The sequence below is a fragment of the Cricetulus griseus genome, chromosome 2 (assembly GCF_003668045.3).
Source record: "Cricetulus griseus strain 17A/GY chromosome 2, alternate assembly CriGri-PICRH-1.0, whole genome shotgun sequence".
Classification (NCBI taxonomy): Eukaryota; Metazoa; Chordata; class Mammalia; order Rodentia; family Cricetidae; genus Cricetulus; species Cricetulus griseus.
Window position 1 is genome coordinate 310824697 of NC_048595.1, and position 20639 is coordinate 310845335.

Genomic DNA, 20639 nt, shown 5'->3' on the forward strand with positions numbered 1-20639 from the left:
CAAGAAGTAGAAATCATACAGAAATACCTCGTGTTGCTAAGTGTCTGCATGCAGTACACAATGCAGATGCAGCAGCAGTTTGGAGTAGGGACTGACAAGGGATGACCTGTCCCAGAGTCTCACGGGTAGGTGACAGAGAGACAATAGACACAGGAGATGAAGCATTGTCAGATGCTCAGAAAGAAAATGCTCCATGGCTGAGCTTTTCCTTGAAATACCAGGAAGACGAGAAAGGGAACTGAACATGAAGATCAAACGTGGCACCTGTGCTGGTTTTATCTCAACTTGTCACAAAGTAGAGTCATTTAGGAAGAGGAGACCTCAACTGAGAAAATGCCCCCATAGGTCTGGCCTGTGGGTAAGTGTATAGTGCATTTTCTTCATTGATGACTGATGTGGAAGGGTTCAAGTCACTGTGGGCACTGCTACTTCAGCATTGCAGTCATGGGCATGATAAGAAAGCAGTCTGGGCAAGCAATGGAGAGCAAGCCAGTAAGCAGCATCCTCCATGGCCTCTGCATCAGCTCCTACCTCCAGGTTCCTGCCTTGAGTTCCTGCCCTGAGTTCCCTGGATGATGGACTTGTGCTATAAGATGAAATAAACGAACCCTTTACTCCCCAAGTCATTTTGCTCATGGTGTTTATTATAGTAATAGAAACTGTAACTAAGACAGCATCCCTGGCTGGGGAGAAGATGGGCAAAAAGCAGCAAGCACACACAGGAACAAAGGAACTGGATAAAAAAGACTGTCTGCCTCACCCACCCCCTTTCAGATTTCTCATTCTTACTTAAAATACATGGAGGAGGGTTTTACAGTCCAGTTATTACTTAGGGGAAAATAAACCACATTTTTCTGTTTGACCCAGATGGAGTTTGTTACTACATTTCAGTAATGGGACTGCTTGGAGTGGGAGGATGGGGGGCAGGTGTTGCAAAGGTAGGCTCCACTGGGTGGATAGCTAGCTCTGCCACACCTAACTGTGTGTCCTAAAGTCAGTGAACTAACCTTCCAGGCCTCGCTTTCCTTACATGCAGAAGATGAAGTGAATGCAAACCCCCTGTAGCAGACTGTTGGGAGGGGTTGCCATTTGATAAATTTGATAAATTTGATAAATTTATCATTTGATAAATTCCCTAATTGAGAAGCACTTAGTATGTACATAGTATGTAGGAAGAAATCCATGTTTACTACCAGAAATTGTTATTGTTTATGTCTGCTATCTTTATCTTTAATTGAAACACAGCCATGGGAAGTGTACACACATGACACAGGAAGGTACCATGGTGATACCATCTTACAGGGACAAAATCTTCTGAAAGTACTGGCAGCCATGATAAGCCCCATTCACAATGAGACATGACCCACACCTGGCTTGGTGAATGGCTTCCATCCATTCTTTCCCAGCCTGCTCCTCCTCACAGCGCAGCTCCAGTGGCTTCTGACCTTCATGTCCAAAAAGAACAGTGAAGTAATACTGAAAAGAAAAAGAAACACAAAAGGCTTATGGTTTTATTTTTCAAGAGTAGAAACATAATAACACAGTATTTGCCAAAGAGAGGTATAAACTTACAAAATCTACCAGCATGATGTAAACCATATTTCAAAATGTAATATCATGCCTGGTCCAGCCAGAAATGTCTTTGCAACTTGTTGGTAATACGGAGAGCATCTTAACACCCTTGAGTAGCACTCAGCCCACAGCCTTACTGCACTGTGTACTTTTATATAAGAACAAAAAGAACATTGTACCAATTTGCCAATGAAGATAAAGTTAAAGCTAACATGAAAATGGTTCCATAAGTTTTCATTATGCAGGATGTGATAAAACAGTAGAGAATGGGGGTCTACTCCGCTGAACCAGCTGATTCTATTACCCCACCTATTCTATATCCAGGCTCCATTCTAGGAAGTGTTATGTCTATAATTGCATCTAATTGCTGCCATTGCCACTTCTGCAGCCTTCACAAGCAACATCAGTGGCTTAAGCCCTTGTATGACAAATTATGTTTAACATGGGAAGGAAATATAATTGCCATCCTGGAGGTAAGTCATAAATCAGAATTTATCTTTGATAAGTGTTATCTAATTTTTGTTGGATAGAAGAAAAAAGAAAGAACTGATTTATCAGGAGGAAAATTATTTAGTCCATCTGAACTTTATTTATAATCACCCCAAACTGGAAACAATGCAAGTATCCTCTGGTAAGTGAGTAGATAGTCAAATTCTGGCACATTCCCTAGTGGAATAGTAGTCATCAGTAAAAAGGAACAATTCTTGGTAAAGCCAGCAACTTGAGTGCCTCCCAAAAGTACCAAGCAACGTTTAAAATCAGCCTCAAAAGACTGCATTCTGGAGGACTAGAGAGCCCACACAGTGCTTATGGTCCCCCACTGTTCTTGCAGAGGATCTGACTTTCTTCCCAGCACCCATGCCAGGCAGCTTTAAATTGCCTGTTACTCCAGTTCCATTGAATACACTGCCCTCTTCTGACCTCTAGGGCACCTGCACATGTGCACACATGTTCACACATTTGAAAGAACTGTTTTTTAAAAAAAGTTTCAGGCTCTAAAATTTCCTTTATGTGATGCTATTGAAAAAGTAGTAGAAGCCAAATCAATTGTTTTCTGGGGCCAAGAAAGAAGTGTGTGCCTATAAAAGAACAACACAAGGACTTTTGCAGGGTCCTCCCCTTTCATCCCCTGCAGCCTCTCTCAAAACCCACAAATCATTGACCTATGGGGCCAATGATCAGTATGTCATTAGGAGTCATTTTACTGCTATGTTCCTTTATCAGAATAACAGCATAGGTTTGTCCCTAGGCCTATGACCTATGTAATCTCAGATTTTGGCTATTTTAGCAGTATCAGGTATGGGTTTCATCTCATGGAGTTGTCCTTACATCCAAGCAAAGACTGGTTGGTTAAGCTCATGACACTTGTGCCACTATTGCACAAATATATCTTGCAGACAGATCATTGTTGTATGTTGCAGGATTTGTAGATGGGTGTTATTGATGATTACCATTTTCCTTCGTTATCAGGCATAGTACCTTCCAGTGCCATGAATGCTAGTCAATAGAGACAAAGCCTCTATCAGAGCACCAGATTGACTTCTCCATGTTCAATAACAAATAAATGTATTGTACTGGCTAATCTTATGTCAATTTGACAGAGACTAGAGTCATTAGAGAGGAGGGAGACTCAACTGAGAAAATGCCTCTATAAGATCTAGCTGTAGGCAAGCCTGTAGCACATTTTCTTAATTAGTGATTGATGTGGAAGAGTGCAGCCCATGGTGGGTGGTGCCATTCCTGGCCTGGTAGTCCTGGTTTCTATAAGGTCCTGGCTGAGAAAGTCACGAAGAACAAGCCAGTAAGTAGAACCACTCGATGGCCTCTGCATTCACTCCTGCCTCCTGGTTCCTGTTCCACTTGAGTTGCTTTCCTGACTCCATCAGAAGATGAAGAGTGATGTGGAAGTATAAGCTAAATAAACTCTTTCATCCCCAACTTGCTTTTTGGCCATGGTGTTTCATCACAGCTATAGAAACTCTAACTAAGACATATATTTAGCAATAGGGCCTTACCATCAAGTTGTGGAGAACAATCAATCGTCTTATCTATTGTGTCTTCCAGATACAACAGAACTGACGATGTAAGAATTTACAGACTGTGGGAACATGCATGGGAGCTGCACAGGTTAAAGGGTCCCAGCACTGAGAAGGCAAAGTAACACGAAGTCTTACCATTCCCCAAGATGCCATTTGCAATTGATACTCCTGGAAAATCAATTTCTCTAATAAGATATCACTGGGTATTTCAACCACGCCCCAGGGCAGTTCTCATGCCCAGGAGTAGTTGGTCAACACAAAACGAACTCCATGGTTTGGTTTGGTTTGGATTGGTTTGGAATGGTTTTGTGGGCTTTTTTGTTTTGTCTTGATTTGGTTTGGCATGTTTTATCTTACTGGGTTTTTTATTTGTTTTGATTTTCATTTAGGGGTTTGTTTGTTTAAGACAAGCAACATGAAGTTGAGTGGGTAGCATAGTGGAGAGTATCTGGGAGGAGTTGGGGGCTGGGAAGAACATGACTGATACCTATTGATACCTATTGCATAAAAGGGTTTCTTTTGTTTTTAAATTAAAAAAAAAATCCCAGTCCAGCACTGGTGCTTTAGTGAGCAGGTCAAACTTCCCTTCCTGTGGCGATGTCACCAGCCCTGCTGACAGGCAGTGAGCCCCTCCCGCAGCGTTCTTCCCTGTAACTCTCTGCCATCTCAGCTACTGCAGATTAAAAACACTGTGTGTTCCAGGCACCCCACCCCCAGTACCTGTCCCAGGCTCTAGCCTGAATCTTATCTCAATCCATTCTTCAAATGCTGTCCAAGAATCTACCCCCAACCCCAACCCCCATCGCAGTCCTAGCTGCCGTGCCATGGAGTTTACAGGCCTGATGCTCAGGGTTTTGCACAGCACAAAGTATTTTTTATACTTTTTAACCATGAACATTTTTTGTGACTACCTACGCCATCTTCATTTTTATGCCATTTTATAGTTCACTGATGTTTACAGAAGAGGCAGACAGGAATTACAGGGCTGTCATTTCTAATGTATGAACTTTGTACACTACCTAAGGGTAACTACTAAAACAAACTATATCCATGTTGTAAAAGGGCCCACGTGAGAGAGAGGAAGTAGAAAAATGGTTACAGAGGATGAGGGGCAAGGCAGGGGAGGGCACTGCCAACGTGCACGGAGAGTTTAGTGTTTGTTTTATTTATTTAACTAGCGAGCTTCCTTTTCAGAGCAGCTTGGAGTTGACTGAAAACTATCATCATGGAGCAGAGACAGCTCCCATCGTGTACATATGGGGATTATTCATTACAGTGTGTTTTATTAGCCTAGATCACATAGGGGTTCGCTCTGTGCTGGAGACTGGGTTTTGACAAATGTGTCGTATTGCCTAGTCACAATACTGGGTTTCTTTTGGGCAATGAAAACGAACTGGTATTAGATAGTGCTGATGGTTTCACAGCCTTTGAATAAATTCAAAACAACTGAGTTGTGCCCTGTAAAACAGCCAGTGTCAGGGAAGGATTTCTATCTCTGTTGCTTGTGTGTGTGTGTGTGTGTGTGTGTGTGTGTGTGTGTGTGTGTGTGTGTGTGTGAGAAGAGTAACAGGAAGAACAAAGGAGGCTGACAACCAGGTGCAGCCAGTCCACTTACCAGTTTCTAGTTACTCTCCTCCATTCACAATGTCTTTACCCAAAATTCTCTGGCTTGAATAAGATGGTTTGCTTTTTGGTCTGATCTTTACTGACAATGATTGAAGGGCTTCGGCTGTTAGTGAGAAGACTTTGAAGGACAAAATAGTTAACTCAATCTCCCCTCTAAAACTGATCTTCACACCCTTAAACAAACACAGTCTTTCACAGTCAAGGGCTTGCTCCTACCCTGAATTCCTACTCACATTGGCTGTGTTGGCAATGCTGCCTGCAGTGGCAGATGCTGTGGGCATTTGCCTGCCGTTCTCTGCAAGCCTTCTCTCTCCTCTTTACCACTGTGTTTGCACTACCTGTTTCTCTTATATTTGCATGTACATTTGGAGTATTCAGAGAGGAATGGAAATACTTGGGGCCATGAGTTCTAAGGTATCCATGAAACCATCTAATAAAGGTATATGTATAAACAGAGCACTGCCTTTGCAGGGTTTGAAGGAGGAGACGAAAAGACCCTGTAGGTGAGGAAGCTGGAGAAATGGTCCAGTGGTTAAGACTGCTACTCCTCTTGCAGAGGTCCTGAGTTCAAGTTTCAGGAAGAACATTAGGTAACTCACAACTGTCTATAATTCCAGCTCCAGGGAATATAATACTGCTGACCTCCAAGAGCAACTTACTCACATGTGCAGGCACACACACACACACACACACACACACAGAGAGAGAGAGAGAGAGAGAGAGAGAGAGAGAGAGAGAGACCCCAGAGAGAGCTAAAATATGAAAATAAATATTAAAAAAGAAAGGCCTCCCTTTAATGTGGGTGTCAGCTAGGAGCACTGGGCAGTCTGCAGGGCAGTGGAACCAGGATGTATCCCTAATGGACAAACAGACTTCAGGGGCCCATTTCCCATGGAGGGTTGCTCTTTTAGCCTAGATACAGAGGGGAGGGCCTAGGCCCTGCCCCAAATGACAGATTTTGATAATTCCTCCTGGAAGGCATTACCCTCCCTGAGGAGTAGATGCAGGATGGGATGGTGGAATAGGTGGGGGGGTATGGGAAGATGGGAGGGAGAGGGGACTGAGATTGATATGTAAAATAAGATTGTTTCTAATTAAAATAAAATTTATAAAATAAAGAAATAAAGAGAGAGGGAGAAAGAAAGGCAGGCCTCTGGGCAGGCACATTGGAAAGCAGTTTGAGGGCCTTACAAGACCACCAGGAAAACTTAGAATAAAATGATATATCTCCCTCAATGACCAGGAGACAGACTACCAGTCTAAGTAAAAGGAAGAAGGGAGAAACAGAAGGATGAAAGGGACAGAGGGAGGGAGAATGGAAAGAAGGCAGTGAGGCTTGGAGGGGTAGAGACCTCTAATTCTAACTAATGTGAGGTGGCTGCATGAGTTCAAAGCCCTTCCCATGGCACCACTGAGGCGACAAACGACAGTTGCTGTCCATATTTTGAACATGACAGTTACGTAATAATGGCTTCCCAATATTTCTGAATGTTGTGATGTGCTGTCTTTATTTTAGGTTCAGCTGCTGCCTCAAAACAACAGACAGAAACCAAAGTCCATGTGACCAAATGAGGATTGGAACTGTCTGTCCTACTCAGAAAGGTGGCCATTGTTCATTTAAGGTCACACAGGGGTTACACTGGAAGCTGCCAGGTCCTGGACAATGTGAGATTTTTTCCTCCCAGGGAATTAAGTGTGTTGAGGTTCCCTATCATCTCCTTGGGACTGAGAGTGGAACATTGCCCTGCCTTGGGCTTGTGAGGGACCAGCAGCTTATTCACACAACTTCCTGAGTTTTCTTTCCCAACTTGATGTTTGGCCAGCTTATGCTCTTGTAGGCTATTGTCTGGGAGTTTAGGCGCTTGGAGGCTATTGTCTGGGAACTGAAAACCAGGAGGCTGAAAACAGACCTCTCATTTGGGGGAGGGGGGTGCACTCCCAACCAAAGGCCAAGAAAAGGATGCTGTCTGCCCAGACATTGGCCTCAGCTTAGTGTGCTGGGCTGAGCTTGCCTGGAACCAGTAAGGTGAGGCCAGGCATACCAGCAACTTGCAGCACAAAGATCTCTGAGTCCCATCTGGTGCCACAGCCCCCAAAAGGGGATCACAAGCCAGTTCTACTGGGGGACTCTACATGCATTTCCTGCTCCTGGAATGGGCATCCGCTGCTGCAGAACCCAAGGGTCACTCCCTAAAGAGTGTGCTCCACTCAGGAAAGCCACAGTACGGGTGAGGAAGAGTAAGACAGGGCCCCCAGGGACTGAGGCACAGCAGGTGCCTGCCTCCCTTATGCCAACTCCAACCAGTCACAGAGTAGCTTTCCCTTTACACTGGGCCATCTGAGGCCACAATACTAATTACCAGCAGAGACTGTCTGCGAGGAAAATGTGACTGGGGAACTTTGTGTGATATTAGAATAGTCAGAAAATGTGCTGGGCATATGCACCACTTTATCTTGGGGCCCAGCAAAGCTGCTCTGAGAGAGACCTAAAAATAAAAGCAGCTCTCTGCTATCCTACCCGGCTCCCCATGCCAGATCTGCTCATCCAATGTGATCCAAAGACATTCTTTTTCTTTTTAAAAACTAAGTGCATCGGTTCAAAGATCTCACTAAACTCCGATCCTGGAGCTGGACTTGTCTAATTGTCTCTAAAAGGAAAATAAAAACTTGATGCAATAGAATTCTCAGGTTCTCAGCGCATGCCCTTGAGGACTGAGGATTCTGGACCATGCCTGGGACAAAATCTACTACTTCCCCATGGACAGGCCCACACCCTGCAAAGGACAACTGTGCCTAGTTCGTAAACTCTGGGACAGGCTGAGGGTGGAATGCTGTAGACTCAGGAGAGACAACCTGATGAACTGGCTCTGAGCAGGAGCGACACTGGATTTAACATTAGATCTAATAAAACTCCACTTAAATTTAAGAGAAGAGTTGAAACAGAAAAATAGCAAGTTGGTGGCTCAAAGGGCAGTCTTCTAAATGGGAGACCATTTAGCAGTGGTTGGCTTCTGTCCAAACTTGATGCCCAAGCCAGAGGAAGCACTCAGTGAACTGGTGTGGTCTAGCTAAAGGTTGCATGGTGCCTCCATAGTACTTGTTGCTTGGGAGTCCAATTAAAAGGCCCCTTTAAAGACAGCCAGGCAATTCCATTAGCAGGGTACATGCAAAGGTTAAACCATGGTGCGGCCACAGAATTGATGGGAGGAGCAGTGAAGAGCAGCTTCCATTCCCCAAAGTCGGATTAGATCAAACACTGCAGCTGCGTGTGCCTGCAAATTACTTATTTTCAGCCACCCGTTGCAAGTCTCCTCTGTAGCCTTGGGGGTGGTGATACAAGCCTGTAGTCAGCAGCTCTTAAAGGCTAAGGTAGGAAGATCTCAAGTTTGAGGTTAGCCCAGGCTATGGAATGAGTTCAAGGCCAGCCTGGGTTACACGATGATGTCTTGGAGAGACAGAGAGTGGTGGGGGGGGAGGGAAGAAGGAAGGGAGGAAGGGAGTTTATTTTCTTCATATCATCTGGCTTCCTTGAGATGCAAACTCTATGGATCTACATCTCAGACCTGGCAAGCTATGGCCCCTTGGGTGTCAAAATTAGCATCAGAATCCCTGATGTTACACTGTGCCCTCTGACTTGTCCCCCAGCCATAATTTAGAAGAGACATTTCAAAGTCCTGGGTGATGAAAAAGGGAAAGGACAAATTAAAACAGAGCGATGGTCCTGAAATCCAACTTCTACAACAGACACGAAGATTTCTTTCTTTGCAGTTTCTTTGTTTTTCATTCTGTGGAGAGTCCTCTAGTTAGTCTGGTTCTCTAGATGGAAAGCCACTTTTCTCTTATTAAACAACATTCCAGTCATGTTTAAATCTGAACTTGCCCCTTCCCCCAACTCGACCTCTCAAAATCTCTCCTCTCCTCTTTTCTCTGTATCCAACAGCACAGACAGAGAAAAACAAAGAGCTAAACCCAGCCCTCATTATCAGAACATCTGTTTAGCTTCACAGGATCAGTCCATGGAATCCGTTCCACTATTATCACCTCCACCTGGGGCTATTGTAACCTGTCCCAGATATAAGGTGGGGGCCTTGATGGCACCAGATGACCTAGAAGTCCCATGAGGTGGAAGCTGGGGAAACTGGAGAGAAGAGGTTGGAGGTAGGAGGTAGGAGGTAGGTAGAGACAGAAGAGGCAGGGATGAATCCAGTAACTGTTTCCCCACCCAAAGCTAAAATCAAAGAAAGCTGGAGAGTTGAAATATTGATGATAAGTGCTACATGCTAGCATACACCTGAGAACCAAGCACTCGGGAAGCTGAGGCAGGAAGATTACTAGTTCGAAGCCAGATGGCACTACATTGTATGACACTGTCTCAAAAAAGTGTCTATGAAAAGGTCAAGGGGCTCTCTTTGAGGCTCTAGGAAAGGTTCTCTCACAGAAAGTCCTCTTGTCTCAACTCCACAACAATGAGGGTGATGACCCTCTAGAATGACAGAATCAGTTAAATAATATACGTCAGTAAGCATAGTGTCCCAGCCCCAAAGAAAGGGCCTGAGTTTTGCTGTCCAGAACTCTAGCTTCTTGGAGATCTGGCTGCGTACCAGACTGCTTTCAAGGGCTGTAGTGAGAAGTGAAACCTATGATGTCACAGGATTGTGCAGTCTATTGAGAGCTTGGAGTGGAGAAGAAAAAGAATGGATCATAGACTACAGTGGCTATGCATTCCGAGAATACCCCTGACAGCCAGAACAGCACCAAACCTATTCTGCACCCACAAGGACCCTAACCTGTGACAGGGGTGTGTGTTGTCCATATACATACACCTTTAGGACACTTAAGTGGCCTTTCACTCAGACAACATCTTAGTGAGACACAGAGTAAAGAAAAAATTACCCGGAGGTGCCCTTTACCTAGTGGGCTTCACTAATGAGCAGAGTTTATTACTCTCCATCAAGGACAGGAGCTTTTTCCTCTGCTATTCAGTGATGTTTGTGACTTATGGGCTAGATGAGTAGGCATCTAGTCTGTGGCACATAGTCTGCACTAAAACAATGACATATCTCTTATCTCAAAGTGTCTCTTAGTGTGCTTCATTTCTCCCTCCATCTCAGCCTCTTCAGTACCTGAAGATTCTCACTGAACTTTCTTGACATGTGTAACTGAAATGTCAGCTTCCCTAATAAGATCCATCTGGTACCTCTGGTCCCCCAAAACATTCACTCTCTCCTCAATGTTTCAGTAACTCTGGAAACCTTCTCTCATAGGGCCATAGAGTTGTCCGCTAATGTGTCTCGTCCTTGCTAGCCTTGACCTGTTGTACCTTGAAGTTAACACACACACACACACACACACACGGATAATACTTTTTAGTGAGTAAACTATGGTCAGTAAAGATACACAAGGCATAACTAAACTAATAACCTTGCTTCATGCAGCCATCTACAGTAGTACTATATAGTCACAGAATTTTAACCAAGTGTAGGTAAATTACTCAAAGGGAGAAGACACTGTAAGGTATCAAACATATCCTTTTCTTGGAATCTATAAACACAGTCTCACCACACAAATCCCAGAGGAACAATAAGAGGAGTGGCTATAAGTTGCTAGGTTTACCACATATTCTTGTTCCATATCTGCATTCCTGTGTCTATCATGGCACTGGCTACAACAGTGAAAATACAGTACCAACATAAGGTTTTAACCATCAGATCAATGAATTCTAAATGTTATGATATAGATAATGGACTATTACTCAGCCTTAAGTGGGGGAAGGATCTTACCATGTGGTGGACCCTAGAGAATATTATTCTATGTGAAATGAACCAGATACAGAAAGAAAAACACCACAAAATCTCACTATATTATGGATCTAAAGTTGAACTCAGAAACAATGAGTAGATTGGCAATTTGCAGAGGCTGGAAGAGGGTGACAGATATGTAGTAGACCCACTTACACCCATCATGAGACCCATCAGAATATTGGACCTGCTTGGACCCACCAGAAGAGAACCTTGAACACACACCCACCAGGAGAGGAAGAGACCCCATGTGTACCCACTGGAAGAAGGGATGGAAAGACAACAATATAAAAACACACCCAACAACAGAAAAACCAATATGACACCAGAGTCTAGGAACTCTACATGAACAACACATGAACATCCCAACTCAGACAAAGCAGAAGAGAATGACCTTAAAAACAACTTCATGAAAATGATAGAGGCCCTCAAATAGAATATGAGAAAATACCTTAAAGAAATGGAAGGAAAAACAAACCAAAAAAGGCAAAAAAATCAACAAATCTCTTAAAGAAAGGAAGGAAAACCAAGAAAAACAATCAAACAGATGAAGGAAACAATTCAAACAGTTCAAGATCTGAAAACTGAAATAGAGACAATAAAGAAAACACAAACTGAGGGAATGCTGGAAACAGAAAAGCTGGGTAAACCATCAGGAACTACAGATGTAAGTATAACCAACAGAATGCAAGAGATGGAAGAGAAAACCTCAGCTGTTGAAGGCTCACTAGAGGAAATACAGTTATCGACCAAAGAAAATCTCAAGTCCAACAAATCCCTATATATACACAAAATATACAGCAAATATGGGACACCGTGAAAAGGCTAAACCTAAAACTAATAGGTATAGAAGAAGGCAAAGAAATACAGCTCAAGGGTACAGAAAACATATTCAACAAAATCATAGAAGAAAACATCCCCAAACTAAAGAAAGACACACCTATGAAAGTACAAAAAGCTTACAGAACACCTAATAGACTGGACCGCAAAGAGAAGTCCCCTTGCCACATAATAATCAAAACACCAAACTTACAGAATAAAGAAAAAGTATTATGAGCAGCAAAGGAAAAAGGCCAGGTAACATATAAAGCCAGACCTATCAGAATTACACCTGACTTCTCTATGGAAACTGAAAGCCAGAAGGTCCTGATAGGTGTCCTATGAATGCTAAAGGAACATGGATGCAAGTCCAGACTACTATGCCCATCAAAGCTTTCAATCACTATAGATGGAGAAAACAAGGTATTCTATGACAAAACCAGATTTAAACTATATATATAATATATATATATATATATATATATATATATATATATCCATAAATCCAGCCCTACAGAAAGTACTGGAAGTAAAACTCCAACCCAAGGAAGATAACTACACACAAAAATACATAGGTAATAGATAACCCACAATACCAAACACCAAAAGAAAAAAAGGGGATATATCCACACATAGTATCCACCACCACCAACAAACCCAAAACAAACAAAAATTAACAATCAATGGTCATTAATATCACTTAATGTTAATGGCCTTTACTTGCCTATAAAAAGGCAAGGCTAACAGAATGGATACGAAGACAGAATCCATCCTTCTGCTTCATACAAGAAAGTCAAAGACAGAAACTACCTCAGAGTAAAGGGTTAGGAAAAGATTTTCCAATCAAATGGACCCAAGAAACAAGCTGGTGTAGCAATCCTAATATCTAACAAATTAGATTTCAAACTAAAATAAATCAAAATAGATGAAGAAGGTCATTTCATATTCATCACAGGGAAAGTCCATCAAGACGAAGTCTCAATACTGAACATCTATGCCCCAAATATGAAGGCACTCACATTAGTGAAAAAAAGTATTACTAAAACTCAAATCACACATAAAACCTCACACACTTATAGTGGGAGACTTCAACATCCTTCTCTCACCACTAGACAGGACCACCAGACAGAAACTTAACGAAGAAACATAGGAACTAACAGACGTTATGACCCAATTGGGATTAACAGACATCTATAGAAGTTTTATCCAAATACAAAAGAATATACCTTCTTCTCAGCACCTCATGGAACCTTCTCTAAAATCAACCACATACTAGGCAACATAGCAAACCTCAACAAATACCAAAAAATTAGAATAATCCCCTGTATCCTATTAGATCACCATGGTTTAAAGTTAGAATTCAACAACACAAATTGCAGAAACCCTACAAACTCATGGAAATTGAACAATGAGCAATTGCACCATTCCTGGGTCAAGGAAGAAATTAAAAAAAATTAAAGTCTTCCTACAATTCAATGAGAATGAAGATACAGCATACCAAAACTTATGGAACACTTTGAAAGCAGTGCTAAGAGGAAAGTTCATAGCTAATTAAAAATCAGAAATGAAAAGGGGGACATAGCAACAGACACTTAGGAAAACCAGAGAATCATCAGGTCATATTTTGAAAACCTGTTCTCCACAAAATTCGAAAATTTAAAGTAAATGGACAATTTCCTAGATAGATATCACCAAAATTAAACCAAGAATAGATAAGCAATTTAAAGAGACCCATAACCCCTAATGAAAGAGAAGTAGTCATCAAAAGTCTTCCAGCCCCCACCCCCAAAAAAGCCCAGGGCCAGATGGTTTCAGTGCAGAATTCTACCAGAAGTTCAAACAAGAGCTAATACCAGTACTCCTCAAACTGTTCCACACGATAGAAGCAGAAGGGTCATTGCCAAACTATTTTTATGAAGCTACAATTACCTTGGTAACCAAGCCACACAAAGACACAAATAAGAAAGAGAACTACAGACCAATATCCCTCATGAACATTGATGCAAAAATACTCAATAAAATACTGGCAAATCAAATCCAAGAACACATCAGAGAAATCATCCACCATAATCAACTAGGCTTCATCCAAAGGATGCAGGGATGGTTCAGCTTATGAAAAATCCATCAATGTAATCCACCATATAATCAAACTGAAAAAGAAAAACCACAAAATCATCTCACTCTTAGATGCTGAAAAAGCCTTTGACAAAATCCAACACCCCTTCATGATAAAGGTCCTAGAGAGATCAGGGATAACAGGAACATACCTAAATATAATTAAAGCAATTTGCAGTAAACCAACAGTCAGCATCAAACTAAATGGAGAGATACTCAATGTGATTCCTCTTAAATCAGGAAAAAAATAAACAAGGCTGTTCACTCTCTCCATATCTCTTCAATATTGTCCAGTTCTAGCTAGAGCAATAAGACAACAAAAGGAGATCAAGGAGAAACAAATGGGAAAGGAAGAAGGCAAACTTTCACTATTTGCAGATGATATGATAGTCTACATAAGTGACCTAAAAAACTCTACCAGGAAACTCCTTCAGCTGATAATCACCTTCAGCAAAGTGGCAGGATACAAGATTAACTCAAAAAAATCTGTAGCCCTACTATATACAGATGATAAATGGGCTGAGAAAGAAATCAGAGAAACATCACCCTTTATATAGCCATAAACAACATAAAATATCTTGGGGTAACTCTAACCAAGCAAGTGAAAGACCTGTATAGCAAGAACTTTGAGTCTTTAAAAAAAGAAATTAAAGAAGATACCAGAAAATGGAAAGATCTCCCATGCTCTTGGATAGGTAGGATCAATATAGTAAAAATGGCAATCTTGCCAAAAGCAATCTACAGATTCAATGCAATCCCCATCAAAATACTGGCATACTTCTTCACAGACCTTGAAAGATCAATAATCAACTTTATATGGAAAAACAAAAGACCCAGGATAGCCAAAACAACCCTCTACAGTAAAGGAACTTCCAGAGGCATCACTATCCTTGACTTCAAGCTCTATTATAGAGCTATAGTCCTGAAAACAGCTTGGTATTGGCAAAAAAAGACAGGTAGACCAATGGAACTGAATTGAAAATCCAGATATTAACCCAAACACCTATGAACACCTGATTTTTGAAAAAGAAGCTAAAATTATACAAAAAGAAAAAAGAAAGCATCTTCAACAAATTGCTTGTTAGTGATCAACCAGCAGTCCCCCTCACCCCGCCCTCACAGGCGTGTTCCGGCACACCTGTCCGGCTTACCTGGGGCGGGGCTAGAGTGTCTCCCTACAGGTGCTGGCATAACTGGATGCTGCATGTAGAAGACTACAGATAGATCCATATCTATTGCCATGTACAACAATTAAGTCCAAATGGATCAAAGACCTCAACATAAATCCAGCCACACTGAACTTCTTAGAAGACAAAGTGGGAAGTACCCTTGAACTAATTGGTACAGGAGACTGCTTCCTGAACATTACACCAGGAGCACAGACACTAAGATAGACAATTAATAAATGGAGCCTGCTGTAACTGAGAATCTTCTGTAAGGCAAAGGACACAGGCAACAAGACAAAACGGCAGTGACAGAATGGGAAGAGATTTTCAGCAACCCCACATCAGAGGGCTGATCTCCAAATTTTACAAAGAACTCAAGAAGCTAGTCTCCAAAACACCAAATAACCCAATTAAAAAGTGGGATACAGACCCAAATAGAGAATTCTCTACAGAGGAGTCTAAAATGGCTGATAGACACTTAAGAAAGTGCTCAACATCCTTAGCCATCAGGGAAATGCAAATCATAACAACTCTGAGATACCATCTTACTTCTGTCAAAATGGCTAAAATAAAAAACACCAAGGACAGTATATGCTGGAGAGGATGTGGAGAAAGGGGAACACTTCTCCACTGCTGGTGGGAGTGCCAACTCGTACAGCTACTTTAGAAATCAGTATGAAGATTCCTCAGGAAATTGGAAATCAGTCTACCACAAGATCCAGCAGTTCCCCTCTTAGGCATATACCCAAAAGATGCACATTCATACAAGGACATCTGTTCACCCATGTTCATAGCAGCATATTTGTAATAGCCAGAACCTGGAAGCAACCTAGATGCCCCTCAACTGAAGAATGGATAGAGAAAATGTGGTACATTTATACAATGGTGTACTACTCAGCAGAAAACAACAATGGAATCTTGAAATTTGCAGACAAATGGATGGAACTAGAAGAAACCATCCTTAGTGAGGTAACCCAGTCACAAAAAGATAAGCAGGAAGGTTGAGTTGGGGAAAATACAGGAGAGCAAGAGAAGAGGTACCGCAATAGATGGAGCCATTATAGGTTTAAAGATAAATCTGGCATTAGGGAAATTTCCAGAGATCTACAAGGATGACACCAACTAACAATCTAAGCAATAGTAGAGAGGCTACCTTAAACGCCCTTCCCTGATAATGAGACTGATGACTACCTTATATGCCATCCTAGAGCTTATGGAAGCAGAAACAGACACTCATAGCTAAGTACTGAACTGAACTCCTGGAGTCCAGTTGCAGAGAGGGAGGAGTGACGAACAAAGGGGTCAAGGCCAGGCTGGAGAAACCCACAGAAACAGCTGACCTGATCAAGGGGTTGCTCATGGATCCCAGACTGATAGCTGGGAAACCAGCATAGGACTGATCCAGATCCCCGAAAGTGGGTGTCAATGTGGAGGCCTAGGCAGTTTATGGGGCTGCTGGTAGTAGATCATTATTTATCCCTAGCAAAAGAATGAACTTTGTAGCTGGGTATTGGTGGCGCACGCCTTTAATCCCAGCACTTGGGAGGCAGAGGCAGAGGCAGGCAGATCTCTGTGAATTTGAGACCAGCCTGGCCTACAAGAGCTAGTTCCAGGACAGCCTCCAAAGCCACAGAGAAACCCTGTCTTGAAAGACTGAAAAAAAAGAATGGACTTTGGGAGCTCTCTCCACATAGAGTTCTACTCTCTCACCCTAGACACATGGGGGAGGGCCTAGGCCCTGACCCAAATGATATGACAGACCTTGAAGTTCCCCCATGGAAGGCCTCACCCCTCTGGGGAGCAGCAAGGGAATGGGATAGGGAGTTAATGGGGGCAGGGGAGAAGGAGAGGGAGAGGGAACTGGGATTGACATGTAAAACAAGTTTGTTCCTAATTTAAATAATAATAATAATATGAGTCACAATGCTCAGCTATTTAATCTCCTCTTAAAACTATGCATAAGCCTACCTAATACTGCTTACCCATAGGAAATGAATTATTCTGATGAAAATAATGATGTTCGAGTTAAGGTAAAAAAATAAATAAGATCTCTGTGAAATATATGGCAGACATCTTGAAAACCCAAGCTTCCTCACACATATTATTGTAGCATTGCTCCACTGATCCACAGCTTTGCTTTCCAGGGTTCCAGTTACCCACAAAAGTCTGAAAATACTAAGTGACAAAAATCTAGAAGTAAGTGATGCACTTGTGTTACAGTGCTTGCCATTCTGAGCTTTGTAGGGAAATCCCACTTGGTCTCATTATCTTACCAGGACATGAGTCATGCTTTTGTTTAAGCACAGCCTCCCCATACACAACCCACCTACCTACATACCTACCTACCTACCTACCTATGGTTACTCAGAAACCTCTAGGTTATCAGACACATTGTTGTCCACTGCAGTACTTGGTGACTCTAATTATTAATGACGACACCAAGTACAGGAGTAGTGAGGATAGTGATTTGAATATGTCAAAGAAAATCTGTGAACTGCTACCTTTAAATAAAAAGGTGAAAGTCTTCAACAAGAAAAACAAAACACCACTTGCTGCGTTTGCTAAGATCTGTTATACGGTGACAGAGGGACCTTGGTGGATCCAAGGAGCACCATGGCAGGGGAGAGACAGAGATTCCATGCAAAGAGAGCTTACTAGGAAGTTTTATTGGGGGAAGGGAAGGGAGTGAGAGGAGGGGAGGGAAAGAGGAGAGTGAGGAAGGGAGTGAAGAGCAGCCTCATGGGACAAGAGAGAGGAGAGAAAGAAAGAAAAAGTACTGAGAAGCAGAGAGAGACAGAGAGAGAGAGAGCACCACAGAGAGGGGAATGGGAGGAAGAGACAGACATGGAGGGAAAGAAGAAGAGGAGAAAGAGGTAAGAGGAAGGAGTAGGCAGAGAGGCAGAGTTCTACCTTTTAAGGGGACTGGGCACAGGGCATGTGCACAGAGACCACACAGAAGGCAGGGTACCGCCTGCCAAATGCACAGGGGTGATGCACTCCACCAGGTCCCCAAGGGGTAGGGCCAGCTGGGCCTGGATGCTAACACTCCTCCCTTCTTTATTAAAAAAGGTGAGGAGTTAGGTGTGGCACTTAGAGGAATGAGGGCAATAAGAATGCTTCCTGCTGATTCGTGGGCATTGAAATCTTAGGAGGAGGGGCTGTGAAAACTGGGGAGCTGGCCATATCCTGGAGTAGCTGATTGCCTCACCACTCTCCAGGCTCTGTGGAAGTGTCCGGTGCCTCTTGGACAAGGTGCTGGCAGAGCACAGGACAAGGTTTAGTTTAGGGAAAAAAATTCTTTTCTTAGGTCCTGGTAATTGAGAGAGGAGAGTAGCAAGACCTGGAAAGGTGGGGAGGCTTAGGCTGCTTAAGGCCTGGTAATTGGGGCGTGGATGCATCTGACCTGTTCGAGGTGAATCTAAGTCAACTTCCTGAAACTTACAAGAATTCTTTAAGTTTGTGAAAAGATAAATTTTAGACACATCAGCATTCCCCCTATTTATAGTCTGCACTGAAATCCACATTACAGAAACAGTGGTGTACTCACATAGTGGTAGGACTCTACCAGTTAATGGCTTATCAGGATTTTGTCAATTAATGTTAAGACTATGAACTTTTGAAGTCTTTGGTTGTTTGTTTTGTTTTTTCGAGACACTGTTTCTCTATATTGTTTTGGAGGCTGTCCTGGCACTCACAATATAGGCTGGCCTCAAACTCACAGAGATCCTCTTGCTTCTGCTTCGAGTGTTGGGATTAAAGGCACGCACCACCAATGCCCAGCAAACTTTTGAGGTCTTAATGTAACAGTAGCAGAGAGAGAGACAGACAGAGACAGAGACACACAGAGAGACAGAGAGACAGAGAGAGAAAGAGAGATGCGGAACATGTTTCATTCTTTTAAAGGCCTCAGATCACTTGTTCTTTATCAACACCTTTAAGCCATTTTATCTCAAGCACTGGAGGCTGGCTTTCCTGTTTGTTCCTCGGGAACCTCCGGAATTTGAACAACCCTTGTCAGTGGACTGTTCTCTCCCAGGACATGCATTTCATCCCAGCAGCTCTATAGGTTGTTATGACCATCCACCCCATCAGAGGAGTCTCACTATTTCTCACTATTTCAGATGCTGAGACCCACGTAGGCTGGTAGGCAGATATTCTCCAGTCTATGTTCAGAAGCAAAAATGAAGTGTCAGGCTGATCTTCTTTTGATGTAAGACCTCTTCTCCATTCCCTTTTTCCCCTTCTTCCTACAACTATTTATAAAATGAAATGGAATCTGTCCCAAATGTTTGCTATGCTGATGAAGCTATTTCCCTTTTACTTATGTAACTTTGATGACTTTAACCTTCACATATCTCAAAACAGACCCCAATAGGCAGATACTTTCACCATGCACTGGAACTTCAAATGTTTTTCTGGCACATCTAACCCATTCTACTGTTCTGTCCTGGTCCCTAGAGTCACATATGTCTTGAGATCTAATCAACTGCTACCATAAAAGAATGAATGTAAGTGACATGAGATAACATGAGCTGAAAGAAGAAATCTTCATCTTACTCTCATATAGCCTGGCATGATGCTTCAAGGGTCTTCCCTGTCAATCACATGCAGTGACAATTGCACAGGTTGTAATAGAAGAAGAGCTTGGAGTTTTACCCTTGACCCAATGCCACTGACATCTAAGAGAGAAAATTACTTGTGTGCTTCAGTGTGTACTTCTGTAACCCAGAATCATTTTATCTCTATACCATAGTTGTATCACAGGTATACTTTTAGCACCAAAGATAATTCTGAATGAATCAAAAATAAATTTTTCCACCTGATTTACAACCCCTATCTTTTTTCTTATTACTTTTGAGTGAGTGTGTGTGTGTGTGTGTGTGTGTGTGTGTGTGTGTGTGTGTGTGTGTGTGTAGCTCTCTTTTTGTGTTGTTAAGGTAGATTTCAACTTATTCAACTGTTCACCACATCTTGAATGGCCCCACTTGAAATCATGACACTTAACCTGTTGTGAGATATTAGGAAGCAGATAGGACTTTTAGAAGTGATTAGCTCTCAGAACTGAATAGATTCATTCATGAGTTAATGGACTGATGGGTTAATTAAGTTAGCTCAATAGTCGGTCTGTGATAAAAATGGTACTTTGGATCTGTCGATTGGACTTGGCTCCCTTGTCATGTGATGACCTAAGCAACAGTGGGACTCAGACTAGCAAGATCCTCACCAGATCCAGTTCCTGTACTGTGCTCCAAATTTGGGACCTACTGGTCTTCGTTCAGTAAACTGGAGAAACCCTTATTCCTTATAAGTTATCCAATCTGTGTCATTCAGTTATAGTAACAGAAAATATGTCTCATGTAAGGCTTCTTAGAAAGTATCTCTAAGATGCTGAAGGGTTCTCTCCATCCTGATTGACTCACTCCTTTTGGTGCCTCAATTCAGAAATGAAGTAAGCTTGGTCTTTGAAAGTATCCATTTAGTGAAATGTAATTTTTCCTTTTCAA

The 20639-nt window shown here is 42.3% G+C and overlaps 1 protein-coding gene across 1 annotated transcript in view; it reads right to left on the minus strand.

The window, feature by feature from the left end:
* LOC100759959 (ras-specific guanine nucleotide-releasing factor 2) overlaps positions 1 to 20639 on the minus strand; it is a 230159-nt gene that overhangs the window by 150102 nt on the left and 59418 nt on the right. The window contains exon 2 of the mRNA XM_027401746.2: positions 1370 to 1476. Within this exon, the coding sequence (XP_027257547.1) occupies positions 1370 to 1476 (107 nt within the window). The remainder of the gene's footprint in view (positions 1 to 1369; positions 1477 to 20639) is intronic.